Source organism: Linepithema humile, chromosome 6 (assembly GCF_040581485.1).
Source record: "Linepithema humile isolate Giens D197 chromosome 6, Lhum_UNIL_v1.0, whole genome shotgun sequence".
NCBI classification, from domain to species: Eukaryota; Metazoa; Arthropoda; class Insecta; order Hymenoptera; family Formicidae; genus Linepithema; species Linepithema humile.
Window position 1 is genome coordinate 6,451,676 of NC_090133.1, and position 21,378 is coordinate 6,473,053.

General features: G+C 42.5%; 1 protein-coding gene across 16 annotated transcripts in view; it reads right to left on the bottom strand.

Moving 5' to 3' along the window:
• The window catches only part of unc-13, a 93,655-nt gene that overhangs the window by 22,463 nt on the left and 49,814 nt on the right, over positions 1 to 21,378 (bottom strand). For 13 of the 16 annotated variants that reach the window (XM_067356498.1, XM_067356501.1, XM_067356500.1 and 10 more), the window contains 6 exons: positions 19,321 to 19,364; positions 17,551 to 17,641; positions 11,358 to 11,432; positions 8,523 to 8,742; positions 6,325 to 6,445; positions 3,275 to 3,381 (listed from right to left, as the gene is read on the bottom strand). In XM_067356498.1, the coding sequence (XP_067212599.1) occupies positions 3,275 to 3,381; positions 6,325 to 6,445; positions 8,523 to 8,742; positions 11,358 to 11,432; positions 17,551 to 17,641; positions 19,321 to 19,364 (658 nt within the window). The remainder of the gene's footprint in view (positions 1 to 3,274; positions 3,382 to 6,324; positions 6,446 to 8,522; positions 8,743 to 11,357; positions 11,433 to 17,550; positions 17,642 to 19,320; positions 19,365 to 21,378) is intronic. The other 3 variants (XM_067356496.1, XM_067356504.1, XM_067356509.1) reach the window with 1 other exon arrangement.

Below are 21,378 nucleotides of genomic sequence, written 5' to 3' on the forward strand. Positions count from 1 at the left end.
GCCCTATCGCGAATTTAGCGCAAGCCGAGCGTGCGAAATTCGATGAATGGATCGAGCGCCGTTTAGAAGTGCGCGACCACTCGGATCTCTCAAAGTATAATTCGACCGGAAGTAACGCGATTGATTTTCACGTTGAAGAAGAGTGATTGCTCTGCGGATCCTATGGAGAAATAGTAGAAGGAGAGTTGAAGTAAACGAGAAACCAAGTATGTTCCGTGCTGTCGAAAGTCACAGAAAGTCGTCCGAGTTCCGCCAAACTTTCGCCCAAAGTACACAGTGCGGGATGCAGAAAGCGTCAATCGATTACGCGCGTATTATCTCATCGTGATCGCCCGGATACGTTAACGAGCGCGTATCGCCACCTGTTAACCTTGCCATTTGTAGAATTAGCATCGTTTTATAGCTGACCGGGGGCATATAGCATCTATCGGTCTGGAATAAGAAAACTTGTTGCTCGACTGAAACGTGGCCCATCGCCAACTCGGGACTTTCGTCTGGCCGTCGCAATAATCGTTTCGCGAAGGCGAACGACGATATGAAGAACTTTGTAAACGTGGCATCTATATCGACACTGTCGGATAACGCGATTGACTTGTTACAGCTCTTCGCTCGTGGAAGCACGAATGTCTGTCGATTCTGGGAAATTTAATTCTTTTTTCTTCCATCGAAAAATGACAACGGCTCTCTTGCTTGCGGTTAAAAGTACGGTTTTCACGTTGACATTTAGAACTTTCTGGAAAATTCAAAATCAAAGTATAACTTTGTAATCGAATTATAAATAATTTAGAGAAGGTAATTTAGTTTCCTCCCAAGCGTTTGACAGTGAGGAAGTATCGACAAACCGAAACTCGCTCTCGAATTACGGCCATCGATCAACGCCGTTAAATTTCTCTCTGCTAAAGTATAATATTAAGTATACACCATGCAAGAGCTACGTTTATGTTTCTTCTATTCTTCCATTTTCGCCGGTGTAACGAGAGACGACGAAATGGGAGGAAAAGAATTCATCTTCCCCTTTTGGTTCGAAGCCACAATGGTCCCGCCGACGTGTTACGGTCGCGGAACGGAGACGGCGAATACAAAAGAAGCGAGGGATGCGCGTCACGCGAGTTATTTCGGTCAGGATACTTTTTCCTCAGTCGCGCACTACTCCCGCACGTGTTTCCGATGATATATTTCACACCAGTCACAATCCGTGAGAAAGAAACAGATCGATACGCGCGATACGCGCGGCAGCCCACCGTTTGTTTACGAGAGGCGGACGTCACGTAGCTGACTTGACGGTGCTTTCTCTTCAATGAAAACGTAACTTTGTAAGGCCACGCACAAATAAAGAAAAACTACGTTCGAATTACGCGCAATTTGATCCACTCTTCTTACGTCTGACAAATCTATCTGCAAATTGCACTTGCGAATCAATAATACATCGTCCTTGTCTCTTTGACACGCGCGAAACCTACTTACTTCGCAATAAGATACGTTCAACGCAGATCGCTGAGCCAATCTGGCGTTTATCGAGACGAATTCATTTCTCTCATCTTTGACACGCGAGACCTACTTCTGCCACGAGACGCCACAGGTCGATTCAGGAGCTGAACTGACACGTTCGATCGAGGCGATGATCGATGCCTCGTACCTTTTACTCTCATCCCATAGTAGAATGCATTAGGGGGAAAGAGAGAGAGAGAGAGAATGTGTCCTCAATATACCGAAGATTACAGGTGGTTGGTAGATTGCTTTCGATAGACGTCACTGTGATATTGGCCTATCGGTCAGGGACTCGCGTTCACGGCAGCGCGGTAGCTATAGCCGGGACCGAGTTTACCTTAGACAATGGCAACGGCACATACTTGCCGCCACAACAAGTTGCCACACGTGACCTTAATGGACTTTCGATTGAATTCCCTCGGAGGAGAGGAGCATCGCGTGATACCTGACCGGCATGACCGCACGACACGCAGTAGTACGTACACACACGTATACGTACAAACACGTACAGATACACACACGTACTCACCGGCTGCGGAAACTCGTATATCTTCAAGCTGATGCGTAAACAGAGCAACACGCAAACGTCGACTGGGATTGCAAACGTGCACCGGAGATCTCTCGTGATTTTTCCTAAATGTAACTGGCCGAGATGCGTTTGCAGGAGTTTCTAGAGGCGCGCTTTACCGAGCGACAGTAATTGAACTGTTGTTTCCGGGAGAAATTCGCGGAGTGACTCGGAAACGAGAGAGAGAGAGAGAGAGACAGATTTTGTTTCGCTGATGTAACGCGAAACTGCGCTCCGGCTACTGCGGCAAATGAGCGAACAGGAGAACTGCCTGCAAACTCGATTTCGTCAATCGTCGTTCGAAATGGACCGGTTGCAGCGGCGATGGCGGCAGTTGGGATTGGTGCGAAATTGCGAGCGAAGGCGATAATTCTCCGTTGGAGGGAGAAAAAAAAAAGAGAGACACTGATAAGGGAGGGTAATATCCAGTTAATGGTCTCGCACACTAATGGTCGGCGCGCAACATTACACCGTTACATCCAGCGGACAAATGTAGATCGCAAAAAACGCAGCGCATAAAAGAAAAAGACAGCAGCATAGCGTACACGCGCGCACATACAGTGGTGGTTTGTGTCAGGGCTGTGGGTGGAAATAGGAGAATATAAGTCAAGGTGTTGCAAGGAACGTTGAACGAAAGTATCGCTCGACCATCGTGACAGAACTTTGCGATGCAGCCGGACGTGAGGTATACTCGGTTCAAGAAAGTTATAAAGGCAAATAAAAGAAAAAAAAAAAAAAAAAAAAAAGAGAGAGACACGTGTGAGCGATTGTAGTGCGCGATTTGTAGCTCGATACGAGACAACTCTCTTCACAATATCTCCGCGTTATCGCACGATGGTCGAGCGCGTTTCGACAATGGCATCACATATGGGACAGCGGCAGTCATAGTACAATGTCGATACGTTCATGGCAATCAATACAACACAGCCACGCACGGCAGCCACCAAGAGCCAGTTATTATCGCCAAATCTCATAATAAGGTGTAATGACAGTAATAAGAAGGATGAAATAATCGTGCGCGCACACGCACTAGGTATATGTACGGGGAGGGGAAGACTCCCGCTGTACATGAGATTTAAAATACGTAGGCATACGTAGGCAGCACATATATAATATATACGTCGGAACGAGCACCGCGGGGATGCCCGCTCGCAGCACAGGGTACGGAGATGCACACAAGATGAGATTTTTTTAGGAGCCGGCCAGCTGCCCACAAACCTGTAATAGCGATCTTCGCCGACCACTTGCTGGTACCATCCAAAACAGACTGCTCCACCGACGACATGTGATTCGCGTGCGCCTTTTCGTCGACCCCGAAGACTGACCTAAACTCCCACGAGACTCTCTATCACATGAGCTGTGCCAACAGCCGCGATCTCGTCCTATCCGCTGCCCGTCGTCGTGAAATTATCTTTCGCCGCGTGATATTTGCAAGAGAGAAAAAAAAGATCTCCGTCGCGAGGTGTGTCGCGTGGAGAAAAAGAAAAATCTTTCGCGACGGCACGAATGGAGCTTGAATCGACACGTACGCTTTCAGCCATTCTTTTGTAATTCGGCAAAAACCGTGCTCGCTTTTACAGAGAGCGGGTTCTGTGAAAGGGTAACGATCGCCGGGATGATTACAAGCGAGCTTCTATCGGAGGGTAATATTTCGCGAATTCTCTTTGTAGGATCAACTGTTCGTTTAAACGATGCGCTGTTTCTTGCTGAATATTTCCGACAGCGCGAGTACAGGCTAATCGAGTGTACACGCCACGACGGTGACCGAATTGATGGGAATTTTTGGGACGCGTCGGACAAACGGTCTTCTAATTAAAGCGACTGGTCATCGATCAAGCTGTTAACGAGAACGTTGATTGCCAGATAGCAAGATATAGGCGCTCGATCAGCCATGCGATTCGTACCGGACGGATCGTCGCGATTAACGTGCATCCTACAGAGAAGACGAGATCGGGCCTTTGAACGCTTTCAAGCTTCACTTGCTTTCTTCTTTACATTAACCTTCACTAATAACCGTCGTCACTGCATTGCTGTATTCGTTTATGTATTTTAATTAATTACGAGACTAATTCTAGTTTATCGCCGCTGAATACAAGCAGCGTTAATTTGCAATGCAACTAATTATTGTCGCCTGGGATATTAAATTAATAACGATTTTCGTGTGTATATATAATGTATAATATAATGTTAAAGCATAACATTTCGTGCTGCATAATATTTCTTGTAGAAGCGACTGGACCGCTTTGGCGCGTAATAATGATCGCTGCAGCTGTTTCGCTAATTTTGCGCGTGCTAATTACCGAGAAGCTAAATGACGCCGGTAATACTCGGCGAAAATGAGGAAAATATCTGCGGATATTAATTCTGCACGCCGATTAATTCATGCGTTTGCTGATAAAGTGTCGAGCGTGGGATCATCTTTATTACGCATTTCAAAGCGAGGCTCTCGTTGCGCGAATCGAAAATAATTTGAAAAGATTATCGACGATATTCTATCTGGGATAAATTCCACTTAATTGCAAATCAATTTTGCAATTATTCGCTCAAAAAACACATTTTCATAACATGGTAATGTACGACTAATTAAACAAGTATCGATTTATCAGTGCAATTGTTGAAACAGAATAATGCAGCTCGTACGAATTTTATCAATTAAGATTGATTTTCGTTAATCAACTGCTTGCCGAATTGGCTTTTATGATGGTCGCTTTTACGGAGCCGTACGTCATCGATGTTTACAATCACTGCGATAACAAGCTGTTTCGAGTAATAAGATCGAAACTGCGTAACGTGGGGCGTGGGAATATCTCGAATAGCTCGGAGCTTAATTAATTATGGCAGGGGCGACGGCAGATATGCGACGGATTGACGCAAGGTGCGCAAATGCGATTAGACGGTTATTATAACGATGACGACGTGCCAAAGCCGCCTGTGGTGCCCATTTATCATTTACCGTAAGCACATCGGGTTTTGATGCCTTTAAATGATTTAACGCACATGCGGTCTGATTATAAAACATTTTCACGAGCGAGGCAAAATTTACGTCCTGCATTATCATATTTATATTTGATCGATCGTATTATCGGATTATCGTTTATTGTCACGGTGATATTTTTGCTTCTATCGGGTGCAAGAATGATCAGGAATTCGAAGTAGAATAATATGATAAATAAATAAATAAATGTCAATGTGTCGATTATTAAGCGGATAATATTAATTCGCGAGATTATTTAGCAGCTTATAATTTAATTGCACGAGAGTAACACGTTTGTTTAATGGAGCAGATCTTGTGTTTCCCATTATCGTTAAAATCGATAATATTACGGAAATGATAACCGAATGTTGCATCATTACTGCAATCCGTGCAGCTTATTCATTTTCTCAGTTTAGTTTTTACTCCGCAAGCCTTACTCGCAAGCCCGATTTAAGCAATAGGTATAAGATTTATTAATATTTCACAGCACCTTTTGACTTTTAATTATCGATCAGCGCTTTCGACATCTGTTCACGGTTTCAAATGGAAAAATTATTTCTTCTATACCTTAATAATTATGATCGATACTCTTTCGGTAATAAAATGCGAAATCGTAAAATGTATATACACTACTATCCGCGATAATAAAACAGCTTCCGAGAATTGAGAGTTGAGAATCGCGTTTGCCGTATTTGTCGTGAAACAATTCTCGTGTATTCATAGCGCGCTATTCCGAGGGTGTGTCGCGACACATTAATATTCGCGCGAACGATGTTTGTGCAGCGTTTAACGATTTCCTATGTTTGAGCTTGTGGAATAGATCCAACTCGGCGGCGATTTATTCGCAACGGCATTTGCGTTCCACTCACGTAAAGCTGGGAGAGCCCCGACTGGAACGCGAAGCTCTTCAGAAGGGTTGTTAGTGGCGGTTAATTAGCTCGTAGAGTTGAGAATGCGTTTTAATCCAGTATATATTAAAAGTCCGCCGCATGTCGCGATCAGAAACGATGCTAAATATTTCTCTTTATGCGGTTTGCACAATGCGCTCGACCAGCGCATTATCAGCGATTTCGAAATCGACTGGGGAATCTGTTATTCCGAAAATAGCGAGCAGTGACGACGGACGACCGGTAAATTGCAACCGGGATCGATTTACATTCGGAACGATGTTACTCGTCCTCGAACCCGAACTGCCGACGGTCGACAATACGGTTCTCGTTGCTTTGCATTGACTTCTGCGGCTGTGACAAAAGAAGAGTAGAAAAAGAAGCGAGCGCAGTAAGCGAACACTCACCGAATCAGTTCGAAGATCTCTGGTTTCTCCCGTTCCCTTTGCTTCATACGATCCTTCATCGCCGTGATTATGCTCATCGCTTTATCCTCGGCGCCATGTTTCGAACTCTTCTCAGCCGCCCCTGTGAAAATCATATCGGATAGCGAAATATAAATATTTTCGAGATTTATAAATATTTGAACAAGAATATTTAATTCATATTTATTAACGACGCATTAATAAATGGGTTTTCAGTTAAATATTTGCGTCCAATTATTTGTTGCAGAATAATTCTTATTTTCGCCTCCGCGCTGCGTCGATAAATTCTCGTTGTTTTACAATCTCTGATGGAGAGAAAAATGTGTTTTACGCGTAAAGAAGATTTATTGTACGTGCGCACGCGGCACTGTTTTTCGCTGTAACAACTGATGAAACGTTTTGAGTGAAAAAAAGAAAAAAAAGATAAAACAAAGTTCTTATTTTTTCCGAGGTAGAGTTTCATACCGCGTGAAGCCGTATGATCGGCAGCGATTGAGTAATACTAATATTTTCGCGCTTCATTATATCGACTGAATGCGGCTGCTAATAACACAACACCGCGTGTTGCTACGGGCCGGCGTTGTATTTCAGAAAATTATATACAAACTAGAAGATACGATGCACCGCAAATCATGACAGATGACTGTGCATTTTGCGCGTTGCATAATAGTCGCGTCAATTTTGATTACCATATAATCCCCGGACATCAGATATGTTAAATGCAGCGTTGATGATAGTATGTGGTAACGAAATATCTATTTCGCACGCGAGATACGATTCGATACGCAGTTGTCGATCGAATGGATTTCGAATTGCACGCGAATGCGCATCGGAACTATTCGCGACCATCGACACCGGTGGATTTTAATTATCACTGGAAATCTCGTTGCGAAGCGGTTAGCGAATACCGCGATTTGCACGAAAAAGGAAGGAAGGCCGACGAAGGAAAAACGACGCGAAACACCCGGTACATTGAAATTACAACGGACACCGGTGGGGGAAATTAATCGAGAACGGAATTACGGAGCAAACTGTCGTGCGGCGAGTTGCGCGGGCAAAGCGAGAGAGAGAGAGAGGCTGTAAATTAATCGCGGACTGTCCGATCAAGGAAAGAAACTTTATCGAGGACAGAGTCGGGCATGGAGGGGGGATAGGAATCATTAGTCTGAAAGCGCGCTACACAAATCGATAGTGAATAGTATCCAGACACAAAAAGGAGAATTTATAGTGAACGCAAAGATCCCGCTAGGGATCAAATTGAAAATCTGATGAACGGCATTAAAAATATCGTTACTTCCCGATTATTAGACATTGGAAATGGTTTATATAAAACCCATTGCGTCGTTATTGATTTCCTTATCGGACCGAAGCGCGAGATAGCTTTGCGAACGTATTCCGCCTAAATTTATTCTTCCACGAGACCGGTCAATGCGCGAAATTTATCTTGGCGCGCTTTAACCATCGTCCGATTATCTTGTTACGAATCAATTCCGACCAGACGAGAATAATATCCTTTTATTGACAAGTCGACGCCGGCCGGTTACGGAAATAGCGGCGTAGCTGCAAGAAGCCACGGACAGATGTCGATGTGTCTTACATAGCAAATTAATAATTAATTCACGTAAAAGCAGCGAAGGAGGAAAATAGTCGTCTGATCGCGACTGAATGTATGCCCGGTCGAGCTCGTTCATTCGCTCTAATCTCTGTTTAACGAACCGCGAAGCTTTCCCCGACCTCACTCGGTTCTTGCTCGTTCGCCAAAGAGCAACCGATTTTACTACTGCCCACTCGTTAATGGATGGCTCCCGAGCTCTTAATTACTGTTACTTATTGCTTGGCGAGGAAAGCCTTTGTGACTTCGACGCCTCGAGGACTTGAAAATATATTATCCCCCCCCCCCCCCCCGTCAAGGAAATGTTTTAATACACGATTATGGCTATGATTACCTCGTCTTTGTTTAAATAATAATAGCAATTATTTCTTTCACTTCGAATAACAACATTAATTCATTAAAACTTGATATTTCTCGTGAAATTCAGTCAGACAATTTACCGTAGTGAGTAAATAATTAATTCGATATATCCTTCTTTGCAGTAATAATTATTTCATAATCACGGAAATTGCGCTCGCGGAGAAACCAAGTACAGTAAAGTTACAGTAAAAGTGTTGACGTTACTCACGCTGCAAGCAGTCGGCGTTCAGCAGGTCCTTGCACTTTTCGTGACACTTGACGCCGCACTCCATACATCGCACTCCCTGTCGAGCGATACCCCAGAGAAGACCCTCGCACTCGTAGCAATAGGTCGGCGACGTGGCCGTCCAGGTGACGAAGTTGTGAGGGGTGGTCGACGATATGGGATAGATCATCGCCTGCAGGGTCTTCTTGTACACGTGCATCTTCTGCGGGTGTTTGATCGCGATTGCGTCAAATGGAGAACAGTACTCGAGAAAGCGGAGGAGAAAAGTCGGAAGGGAGACGGGTGGGTAGTTTACGCAGACATTTCGTTTTTCCACTTCGGTCCTCCACTCGTAAAAGTTAACGTATTACGACGTATTCGAACGAGCGGAATGATACCGTCGAACATTGTCGTGAATTATTAATCCTTTGGAAGAATTGATGGCGGAAGGCACATCAAATCTCGATTTCCAATATCGAACGTGGCGTGCGATCGATATAATGCGCTTTACATCAATTATCAAATTTTCAAATATTATTCCGCGAGCGTTCTATTCATTGCGATCTGAAAAAGAATACATTGAACTCCCGACGTTTCGCGAGCGAATGTATGATTAAGTGAACGTCGCGCTCGCTATAAAATTCTATTATCCGCGCGTATATGAAAAATCGATCGCGCGGTTGTACGATATATCAGATTATAACAAGAATTATATTAACGAGGCTATTTATGATTGAAGAGTGAGCCGATTTTAGCCTGACCTTTTAGGAAAATTGCTCTTTCAATTTATTGCTGATTTCACATTACTTCTATTGATATTCAATATGCATGAGAATTTTTCTGAAATGACTCGAATCTACTCGCTTTAATCCACGAATTTTGCATTTCAAATTATAAGTAGAGCACCGAAGGATTAGCGCTCATTTTTGTCCGGCCGGTTTCTCGCAAAACCTCCCTCATGAATTAATAGGGATCTTCGTGCCTTTGGATCTTAATCGCATTCTCAATCATGTGCAGACCATATGCAGACGTTTCACAAAGAAACCCTTGTGAAGCTCCAACAGAAGCGAATTGGATACGCTAAGAGGCTGTTTTAGGTTCCTCGATATCTACTTGCTCATGCCTCTCGAAAACAAAAAGGATGACTCTCGTCGTCGTACGGTTTTCGAGAGCATCTCTATCGCGTTTTCTTTCTCTTCCGGGTATCTTTTCTTGTTCCATGCTTGGGGAGGGATCACCTAAGAGATCTTCGCGAGCACACACGCGAGCTTCTTCATCAAAAGGCGAAATTGCATCATGTTTTTCATATCGGAGTTCGAGAATATTCACACGTTATCTCTTCTCGCGACTTTCGCGAAAAAAATTCCTTTTTTTTTTCCGCGAGCTTCCGCACACGGAGAAGCTCTGGCATTGAGCTCTGGCAACGTTTTCTAGGCAACGTCGTTCGACTATCTGGCGAGGGCGGGGGTGTGAAAGCATCGATCCGCTAAGAAGCACTATAGTATTAACGTGTGAGTTCCGGATGTTCCCACGGTGCTTGAATTTTTCAAAATCCGTATACACTGCATTTCGAGATAAAAATTGAAGCGACTGATAGACAGTTATCTTTTGCCGCGTTACTTTGACATTCCTTTGTGAACCGTTACAAAGATATATCCATTCGAATAAATATCATCGCATCCGAATCTCGCGTTAGCGTATGCTGCGCGGTAGATAATTGAATCTCAGCTCGTACAGTATCGTTTACTTTTCTCGAAGCGTTTGGATAAATCGCGAATTTGAACGGGGTTTGGATGTCTCGTTACCGAATATCGCACGCACGTCAAAGTGACCTGGAAGAGGACACCAATTACCCGACATACGAGGAACATCCGACGTCACAGGCATCGGAAACCCCTAGCACTAGCCCTAGCTATGTCTCTTTGATACGGTACCCTGCGCCGTGATAGTCCGTAGACTCCTGTATGTCCTACGTATCCACGTGTGTGCGTTCCGACTACTACTTGGTTGCCTAATGAGGACGTATGTATGTACGTCTTCTTATACGTGCATGCATATGTGTGCGTACACGCCGATTCACGCGTACGTATATACGTATCTCGCACGTCCTAACCGCTAATGTCCTTTACACTAGATCGCTACATGTTGCTCTCGAGAAATATACAAAATGTGAAAGGGCGATAGATAAAGATTAAAGGAAGGAGAGAGAGAGAGCAAAAAACAGGCTATGTCACACTTACGTGAAAGAAAATAGCGTGGAAATGAGGATAAAATGCGGCACGTTTCGTATGAAAAGAAAAGAAAGTCCAGTGGTTAAGTCGAGTTCCTTCGGCGCCGGTCTCCCGCCGGTATTGAAACTTAAAATTAAATGATGTGCGACCTAACTCCACCCTGTCACCTGTCTCCATATTTCTTCTCGATATTACCCTTCGTCCTAAATACCTCTTTTCCGCAGCTGGAATTAAGCGTGCGTTCTCTTGCTTTCACTTTCACGTGAAAAAGAAAACTTTTTTCCTTCCCTCGATCATCGCGAGGGTACGCAGCTCGGTAGGAAGTAAGTGAGCTCTTAAGCTTCGCCTCATGATTTATATCGCACTAACTAACGTGGCGCGCCGCGCCGTAACGCGCAATAACAGTCTTGAAAAATGCCGCTGGAAAGAAGCTTGGTCGCTGTCCCTCCTTTTAAGCGTAACTTGCAAAGAGTACTTAAATACCAACAGGGCGGCGCGATGGTGACCAAACCCTCCTCATACAGGGCAAACACGTATCTCCTGGTCTATTAACCGGTGACGCGAAGTGGCGATGATGAAGTGTAATGACTAAAGGGCGAGTCCTTACCAGCTCCTCGTCGTTCAGCGTCGCTCGAGGCACGGCGGACGTCAGGCCAGCGTTCCTCTTCGTCGCCGCCATGGTCTGGGAAAAGATAAAAGATTAATGTGCATCTGATACAGAGCTAACGCCTTCCAGTCTCTCTATTGCATAATCAGTTGTAAAGTCCTGGGACTGAGAAACTGAAAGGATGATAGAGATAGAGAGAGAGAGAAAGAATGAACAAGAGATTGAGAAGAAGCGTAGAATAAATAAAATAAATTCGAGAGCTGTGAGTAACGTGAGTAAAACCAAAAAAAAAAGAAAGAAAAGAAATACGAAAAAGAGTTTTTCGTGAGGTGTTATTTACAAATATTTTTCAACACCGAGATTAAAATGTTAATTACGAATCAAAAAAGTGCGTGACATGACAAGAAAAGAATTTCTTGTAAGAATTATTTAAGAATAATAATATAGATTTTTAAAGATAACTGTGAGTACACTTTTAAAAAGCAACTTGACATCGAGATTAAATTGCATCCGCTGCAGTAACGTCGGCAAAACTTGCGAGATAGAAACAAATCCAAAGCCGTGGAGAAATCTTGTGACGTAAAAGAAGCGGTGACATTACAGTTTCCCATGCCAAGTGAAATATCGATGAAGTCCAACTTCTATTTACAAGTTTTATGAAGTAGGTATATAAATGTAGTTTATGTACATACATATATATATATATTTATTATATATATATATGCATCAAACCCTTGCAAAAGTTGTACGCTAAGGGATTGTATTGCAAATGTTAAAGCAGACGTTTTCCGGATCTTCTATATTTAACGCACCAACGTATGTATAATAGTTGGCTGACATTTACATATCTGGACAAGCCGCGCGCGTTTCCCGAAGCGCTTTACAAATTTAACAAGTAGCTTTACTGACCGCGCGGCGTTTGAGCATACTTTACGAACGAAACGCGCACGAGAAGTCGGTTCGAATACTTGTGCGCAAATATTTGTGCGCTAGGGATTGAAACGTATTATTTCGTATTATTTATTATATGATAATCTCCACGTGGAGAGACACGGGAGATGATTAATTCGACGGTCAACAAACAAGATTGCTGCGCATCAGAACCGGTAACAAGATCCGATTCGAAGGTTTGGATTATACGCTCTCGTATGTCGAGACTCCAAACGGAAATTGTACGAGAGACTAATCAGAAATTGACCTTGCTTAATAAGGTCGAGCGCAGTCTCAGTGCAACGTGGATTTGCATGTCGATTGCAAATGTGTACGTATGTACGTGTGCTAGACGTAATATTGTGTAAGATCGAAATTAGAATGAAGACAGAATGGTAGTGAAAGAAAATAGCGAAAGGCAAGAATAAAAAAATGTGATTGGAGTGAAGATTCCAGAAAGTTTATAAATCAACTGGAATAATGATAAAAGACAAGAGTGAGAAAAGTAGAAAGTGGAAAAGAGAAAGAGAGAGAGAAAGAAAGGAAGAAGGAAAGAAAGATAGATAAAGCGTAATCTCTACGGAGAGAGAATCTAATCCAATTAGATCATGGCGTCTGGTGCGGTGCGCGATACGATTTGTGGTTACCATAGATTTCAATTAAGATATTATGCACGGCGCCCCGCGAACCGTACACGCGCTATTGTCTCGTCCATATAATCGGGCGTTACTCCGCGCGCACTAATCTCGCTTTTATCGGTCGTAATTCGCATACGTTGTCGCGCTACTGTTTTTCTAATACGTCCCCTAATCAGGCGAAGGACGCTGCGACGTTGCACAGGAGCGACGAAGGGCGCCGCGGCAATTTAATTTTATCCCGTAAGAGTAGCGCGTGATATTGTTTTTCTTAACAATAACGTCCGTCTCCTTCGCTTCCTTCTCTCGTTCGCTGCCGTCGAGACGTAGAAGCGAGGTGTAGAAGCGAAAGAAACGTAGAAAGGATAAGCAAGTCAGAGAAAGCTTTAGATGAAACGAGTCGAAGCGAATTAAAACGAGTTGTTTTTTTTTTTTAATTTTGTCTCATTAAAATATCTACTTACGACTATATTTTCGTAACTATTCGTAACACACGTATCTATGGCTACCAAAGACATTCGTGCGATATACTGATGATCTAACAGCAAACAATTTTTCATGCAGGTGAGAAAGATTCGAAAATAGAACAAAATTATCTGATGGGACTAATTACTTTCTTTGTCAAAAGATTAGAAACTATTGGATCGTAGATTAAATTGAAATGCACGCGAGAGAGGTAATTGTCTGAGAGAATTCTTCTAGATTCTAGATTGTTAATCCGCTTTCGCTTAATTCTTGCTGACGTTTGCCTTATCGAAGATATAGTTATATCAATATTTGCATGCAAAAACACGCAATTACAAGTAAAAAGCATGACGACAGTGCGTTTCGTTGAAGCGCAAACATCTGCTGTTTCTAATTATACGGATCAGAACACCGACTGCGTCGAATTGAACGAGTCGCTGGAGACTTGGTGCGCTATTTTCTCGTATTCGATATTTCATTCGCGGTAGATAGGAATTGCATGTCCGGCAGGTAACAAAATTACACCGGCTTCTGTTTACTAACGAGTACACGTGTAACAGACTGATATCAAATCGGAGATGTAATCAAGAAGTTTCTACATATTGTTCCTGCTTCAGCCGGGAAGAACGCCACTTTCAACGATTCGCAGCAAGGGAAGCATGCATATTCCCTTTGCCGTTGACTCATCAGGCAGAAAAAGAACACATGTCTGAACTAAAACGCAAAAACAGTAAAGAGCAAAGAACTAAGAGAGACAAACCGTACAGCAAACGGAAAGAAAGTGAAAGAGTAAAGAAAAAGTGGTACGGTATACGTAGCTAGTGAGAATAATAGAAGAAAATTAAAAAAATCCACATGCGAACATTTGAACAAGCTTTTAATTGACTTGGCTAAGGAGGCATTTAATTAGTACCTTCAAGACCTGGAGGTAGAGTTTTTGAGATTTTTTGAGAGGTTTTTTTCAGTGAGTGGTTTTGTTTTTTTTTTCAGGTGTTCAGGTAGATACAACAACGGGCGCCACAGAGAACAAACAAAGAAAATAGCATTATATGCCGGTTAGTACGTGTATTACTTGCGATTTTTTCTTCTTAATTATGATATGGATATAGATACTTTAAAAGTTAGGACCACAAGAGAGGCACACAGACGATGTTAACGAACGTAATTAGGACTGATTCAGCACGGAGAGCATAATTTGAGAATACCGCGTGGTGTAAAAAGATAGAAAATTAAATTATATCTTTTTTTTTTGTTGAAAAAAAATATTATATATTTTCGTGATGCTAAATTAAGACAACAGTAATAATTTGCACTTCAGAAATTTATGCCTCCGTGGTGAATTTAACGGCCAAAATTACTGGGCGATAATCGCATTTTCCGCGTGGTCAGTCAATTCCGTTTGTTCGACACTGATGCAGGTGCAGTGCGTGGTTTACCGCTGCTACTGCAATTTTTCCGACGAATGACGCAAAAACGCTCCGCGGTTATAACCCAGTAATCTTCTCGCGTTTTTCACGAACTGCCTGGACAAATTTTATTCACGACATGATATCACATGAAAATATATTTTACGTCGCGAAACTTTAGGTTTCCAAGTTATATATGAGATACACAACAATTATAAATTGTTAACATTAAACAGGGAGACAAACATACAGGAAGACAGACATCGGACTCCGGGAATCTAAAGAGATGTAGAGGATTCTATTCGGGAATGGAGTGCAATATTAGAGAGAGAGAGAGAGAGAGAAAGAAGTGGGATCGGTGAATTTTCTAACATTAAACCGACATAACAGGAAAATTTTAATCGGGGTTCTTAAATAATCTCGAAGATTTACAATTTTCAATGTGAAACGCGCCAATCGTTAAATGGGTCAGTCGAAAACTCGAGTTTTCAGTTATTCCAATTTTGATTTGACGAGATTACATTACCGTCGGTGTCTCACTTTCTTAGCGTTAAATTAAATCACGTTTTGCGCGACACACTTATCCCCGCTGAGCGCTTTTCTCCGGAGCGCGGATCGATAAACTACTTAAGAATTTCATTTAAAGCATCACGCACTAGTTATACACGCGAGCACTTAGCTTGCAATGGCATCCGTGACGTAGGCAAGACATTTTTATTATCGTCTGGGGCACGCGCGTCATTATGCTGCATATAATAACGGTGCGAAGAAAAAAAAAATATACAGAACGTCACCTGCCTTTATATCTTCTCGGCGCTTCATGTATATTTTTCGCTCTCTTCCTTTGCAATTTAGACGTAATTTTCTCAGCTACTCTTACTTGATTGATCTAAATGCGTTATCGCGGAAGGCGATTTACTTAAAAGGATTCGCGGACTGCTTGTTTTTGTTCCGCGCATCGTCTATACGTTGACAAACGGAACAAATCGTCGCGGTTTACCGACTGATCCGAATTTTAAATCGCAAGTTTCAAGCATTTTCGATCGATCCGTTAGAGATAAAAGCACCGCTTGGAAATCGGTCGCATCAGCAAATTGCAAATTTAAATTTTACGGGGAGTGTCCTCGCCGATCGCGAGCATAATCGCCATTTAATCGTGAAACTTCGTCGAAATAATGAAATTACAGGAAAAATATCAATGTTTAATAATCTGATGGATTTATTTTACTTATTGATGAATATATTTAGGATATTAATAAATAGACACCACAATCTATCCCGTTTTCAGGATTATGAAATGTATTATTTGACAGGAATTTCAGGAAGAAAAGGATTTACACGGGAGAAAAATATTTTGTTAGATTTGATCGTTCACACTTTGCGACGGCTTTTAGAAAAATTAGCAATTCGGTTCGTCGCGGGGAACGACGATAACACTGAAACGTAAAACACGCAATTAGGTCACGATGAGATACACGCTCGTTACGAGCCACATCGGAGGACTTTTCACTTCACGATGCTTCTCGTTATAATACGAGAATATTTCTCAGAATTTCCATTTTGTCCAAATGCTTTCGTTTCACGTCGTGTCCTCGGATGCGTCGTATACGATACATAGAGTTAGATCTCGTGACAAAGGTATTTCGGGTCGCCGTCGTCGTCTCGCGCAATAAAGATGAAGTTGGAGAAGAAGCGATGGTTGTTTTGCAATCGAGAGAACACGGCTAGTTGTTATGCTTTTGTCGGACGACAAGCTAATTAAGTATTCGAAGTAACTTTTAGTTATAATTTCACGCTGTGCTCGTTAATTTATATTCATAAAAGAAGCGGAAACGCGAGGTGTGGTCCTTTGCCCAGCCTTTCCTTAGGAAAACGCGATAAAACGACCATAACGTCGGTCGTGATCGTTGGAATATCCAATGCATTAGCATAATCGATACACGTGTCGCCCGATTGATCGCATGGCGAATGTCAGTTCATTTTACGGCTCGCTTCGACACTCGCAGCATCTCGCAAATGGATTTATCACATCCGCCAGTCGGTCGTATTTCATCGAAGATAGATATAGCGATATGTTAGATGGCAGACTAGTTATATATATATATATATATATATATATATTAAAAATATATTATATTATTATTTAGTGGCGTTGCGGAATGTACCGAATGTATGTGCTTTACAGAAATTTCCACGCGTTCGACCGCATCAGCGAGCGTTCGCAATTATAATTTATATGCCCGCCGTTCGCGGCGAGTTCTCACGTATCTCGCGTGGGCATCACCAAAAGTGCGCACGTCGTGCATATCGTGGCAATTAATTCTGGCTCTGTTTCATTTTACGTTCCGCCGGAGTGCAAGCGCGGAGCACAGAGTCACAAAGCGCGCACGGAGGGGGACGCGTTAAAATTCTAAAATAACCGCGCGCATTAGAGGAAACGGCCTCGAGCTGAGCGAATTAATTAAATTCAACCGGGCGCATAATCGCCGCAACGATCGAGATAGGTCGAACCGGTGCCGCAGTGCTGGAAGTGAAGAGGGATCGTATTTTAAGGAATGTTTGACGACGACGACGACGATAACGTTGACGACAACAACGAGAACGTTTCGTCGGATCGGTAATTATTTCCGACGAATATATGTACGGACGGTCCAGGCAATGTACATATATGTATGTGTGTACACGGTGTACTTATACATTGTAATGTATACGCGGAGACAATGGCAGAATGGTATTAATGGGCAATCGGTTACCTACCAGCTCGGAAACCAATGGTATCGACTTCCGTCGCGGTCGAATGTCCGGCATGCTGTCGATGGTGCTGTAGAAAGGATTGTCGCCTGGATGTCTGTAACAAAAAAAAAAGATTTCGGAAGTTGCGCCAGCGCGAATCTACGATCGTGTCGATTCTCCATTCTAGTTCGCTGCTGTAATATCGTAGCCTTAATTTGTTATTATTATACCATTACCAATATTTACCATCGTTATTATTGATATTTATCACAAAAATTCTATTCACGTTGAAATTATCGCAAACGGTGGATGTAATTCTTGACCGTTGAAGCACAATATTATAAATTTCCGGAATAACTTCAGGAAATCAATTAAAAGCTGGAACGTCCGGATAGTCCGATACCGGAAGGAATGAGCGACGATAAAGCGTTCGCACGATGAGCCTGTGATCGATTCCGCGCGGATTGGAAATGAACTGAACTTTTGAATCGAACTGCAGACTCGAGTTTAGCAATAGTTCTAGGCAAGATTTTCTCGCAAGATTTAGGGCGTTAGAAAATCTGCGGGGTACCTACGCGATAGAAATTTGTGCTTGTTAGAAAGTTTCCAAGAAATCCAAGTCTCGGCAAATCTGTTCCTACCTGATTTATCATAAGCGTGAAAGTATATTCAGAATTTTTTATCGAACTTCTTTGGTATCTGACAAATTAAAAATTTGCGAAAAACGTAATGAAGCGAAATGTACATGAAAATTAAAGTAAGCCGTAAAAATTTCGGTCAAAAATAAATTTTATATGTGATTCTTTTTGTGCAAAAATTTGTTAAAAATATCATGTGAAACACATTCGCTTGATTTAACACTGCTGCATCGTAGATATTTTGTTTCGGGAAAAAGAATGCGGTAAAGTATGGCGCGCATCTGGGCTTTCCCGAGATCTAAGAGCTGCCACTCACATAATTCAGTCTTTCTCATATGTCAGATAATGACAGGCCGTTCGTGCGGTTCAAAAGGGAAATTCATTGGAAATATTGATGCATGTAAGAATTGGAAAAAATTTTATCACCGATTTTTTTACTGCTTCACATATGACGTTCGAAGAAAAACGATTGAGCTACCTTGAATCATCTCTCTGGAGAACCGAGACACATATTTTTCCCGTTATCGCGCACAATTTATTTTTTCACATTTAATATAAAATTTTATAAAAATGACGCGTCAGAGTATATATACGCTCATCTAATATATCACAAAGTAAATACTCATTTTTTCATGCATTTCATAATATTGCTATATTGCTATATTTGAAATTACGAATATATAGAATATATGTCGAAAAATAATATTTTATGTGAATGATATATATACAAATATATATATATATAAATGATGATAAATGATATTTGCGAAAATTTAATGTAGAGAGAATTTGAATGTATTTTATCAAAATTGAAATACGATGAGAGCATGATTCCGAAATTTTCCAGTATTTGATTTTGTAATTTTTTTATTTTGGATAATATATTAGAGAGAGGATTTACATAAAAATAGTTCAATATTTATGATAATTTGAAATATAAATATTTCTCATATGTATTTTATTTGCTTTAGGAACCATCGGGTTTGGATCAAAGCAGAAACCGATTAAGGTAAAACAAACTATATGCTATTTAAAATTATCGTTGTGCGATTAATTATACAGCAGCGCTGAAATAAGTACGTAAAGTTTATACCGTAAAAAACAAATGCACAGGATTAAGGGCTTAATTAGAAAGATAATGACGCAAAGCACTTACCCGTTCGCTCGTCCACCGGATTCGCCGCCCGGCCCGCTGCCGTTCTAACAAACAAAAAAACAAGTTTATTAAAAACAAGCTCAGTAACAGTTTAAAAAACGAAATGGAGATCGCGCGATGCCGATCGTGCGAACGCAATGGCGCAGGGTTTTACTTCTCGCATAATTACACAGTCTTGGATAAAAGGCGCGCGACCACGGAACGCGGTGCGAGGAAGACAACGAGCGAGAGTAACGATGATACGAGCGTGGTTCACAGAGCGATCTTGAAAATCCTCATTCTCTCCCCACGTCGAAGCGATGGATGTTCTAATAACCGTCTGGCTGGATGGATATTACAAAACCGCGGAATGAGTCTCTCGCTTTAATTTCCGTGACCGCGCGCGCGCGCACGCACGCACAATGCTCTGCTTTGTGAGTCGTTCTATCGCTATGGAACTAAGAGAGAAATTGTGGATAGAGCTGGAAGCAAAGGGCGCAGAGGAAATCGCTGGGTTACGAGGGGAGTCTTTGTGTGATAGTTTCTTCCGCGTCGGCCGGCGCAGAATAAGGGAAAAGGGGAAAGCTATCATTTGCGCGCGTCTTTTGAAAGACCAGTCCCTTCGCGTCGCTTCTTACAACTGGAATTCTCTCTCTTTTTTTTTTCCTCCTTCAACTCCTTCTTTTCCCAGCCGCTTGGTTTTGATTAGGATTTCTCGGCTGCAGTCGCTTCGTTTCCCTCCGCACCCGCAGCTGCATTTTCCTCGTCGCCCGTCTATTGTTCCTCGCAGATCTCACGGACTCTCCAACTCCACCAACTGCATCGTCACGTGCGATGTAAACGTATTCTCTCTCTCTCTCTCTCTCTTTCCATCTTTCTCGCAATCCAACTATGAACCACCATTTTCCGTTTAATCCCTTTCTCGTTCACCGGACAGGTCGAACCCATTCTCGTCTCGCTTGTCGCCATTAATCAACCTTCGGCCCGCCGGCGACCTCGAGGAAGCGCAGGCATTTTGTCGTCTGTCAGCCGGTTGGATTCACAGCGCGTTCGCTCGCTCGAGCCCATCGTGGACTCGCGATAAATTCCGCTGAACCGAGGCTCTCGTGCCTGCGCGAAACCCGAGGTCTTGACCCTCCTCCACAATGGTCCATCCTGCCCTCCCCCGGCTCTTCCCGGCACATCCCGATAACGATTTTTCTCAATAAAAGACTCGCTATGTCGGTTTAAAGTTTCCGACACGAAAATCTCGAGGACTAATCGATACTTCCGGGCGAAGGCGAGAGAAAAGGGATACGTCTGTGCCGTTTAGCGTGTTGGATGCTTTCCTCGTCCCCGACAGCGCTTCTCTCCTTCCTATTCTTACCCTCCTTATCGCACTCCTGCGCATCTCGCGTGCTAAACCCGCGTTCGCTCGGTCGCGCGGTGAAATGGAAGTTTTCGGAGATAGAGTGTGTAACAGCCCGTATAAATATAATATCACGTACAATACGTCGTAAATTCTGTCACGATAGAGATATAATATAAACTTATCGATAGCATAACAAGTGTAATAAGTACATATTTAGAGTTTAGAGCCACAGGTATATTTCGTCCCTTAACGCTGTCTCTCTTTCTTTCTCTCTCTCTCTCTCTCTCTCTCTCTCTCTCTCTCTTTCTCTCTTTCTCTCATTCCTTTTGCACACTCTGTCATTCGGTTTTCAGTCTCTCGAATTACAATTTTTCGTCCTCGCTTTCAGGCATCTCGCTTTCTCGCTCTCGCTCTCCCGCTCTGTCGCTCGTTCACATTCTCTCTTTCTTTTAAACCGCCTCGCGAAAAGGGTTTCCTCTTCTCTGTTCGTTTAAAAAGCTTAGACAACGCTGGATCATGACGATTTTCGTTTTCATGTTTTTTTTTTATAGTCGCAAAGTGGTGGCCTTCGAGAGCATCTCGTCGAAACATGAGTAAATAAAGTATGAAGCTTAATTCCCATTTTCGCAGTACGCTTATACATGAATTTGCATTTGTAATGAACCGTTGCATGAGAACGCTTTAATTGGCAATAAGGATTACCATTGGTCGCAATGAAATAATTTGAA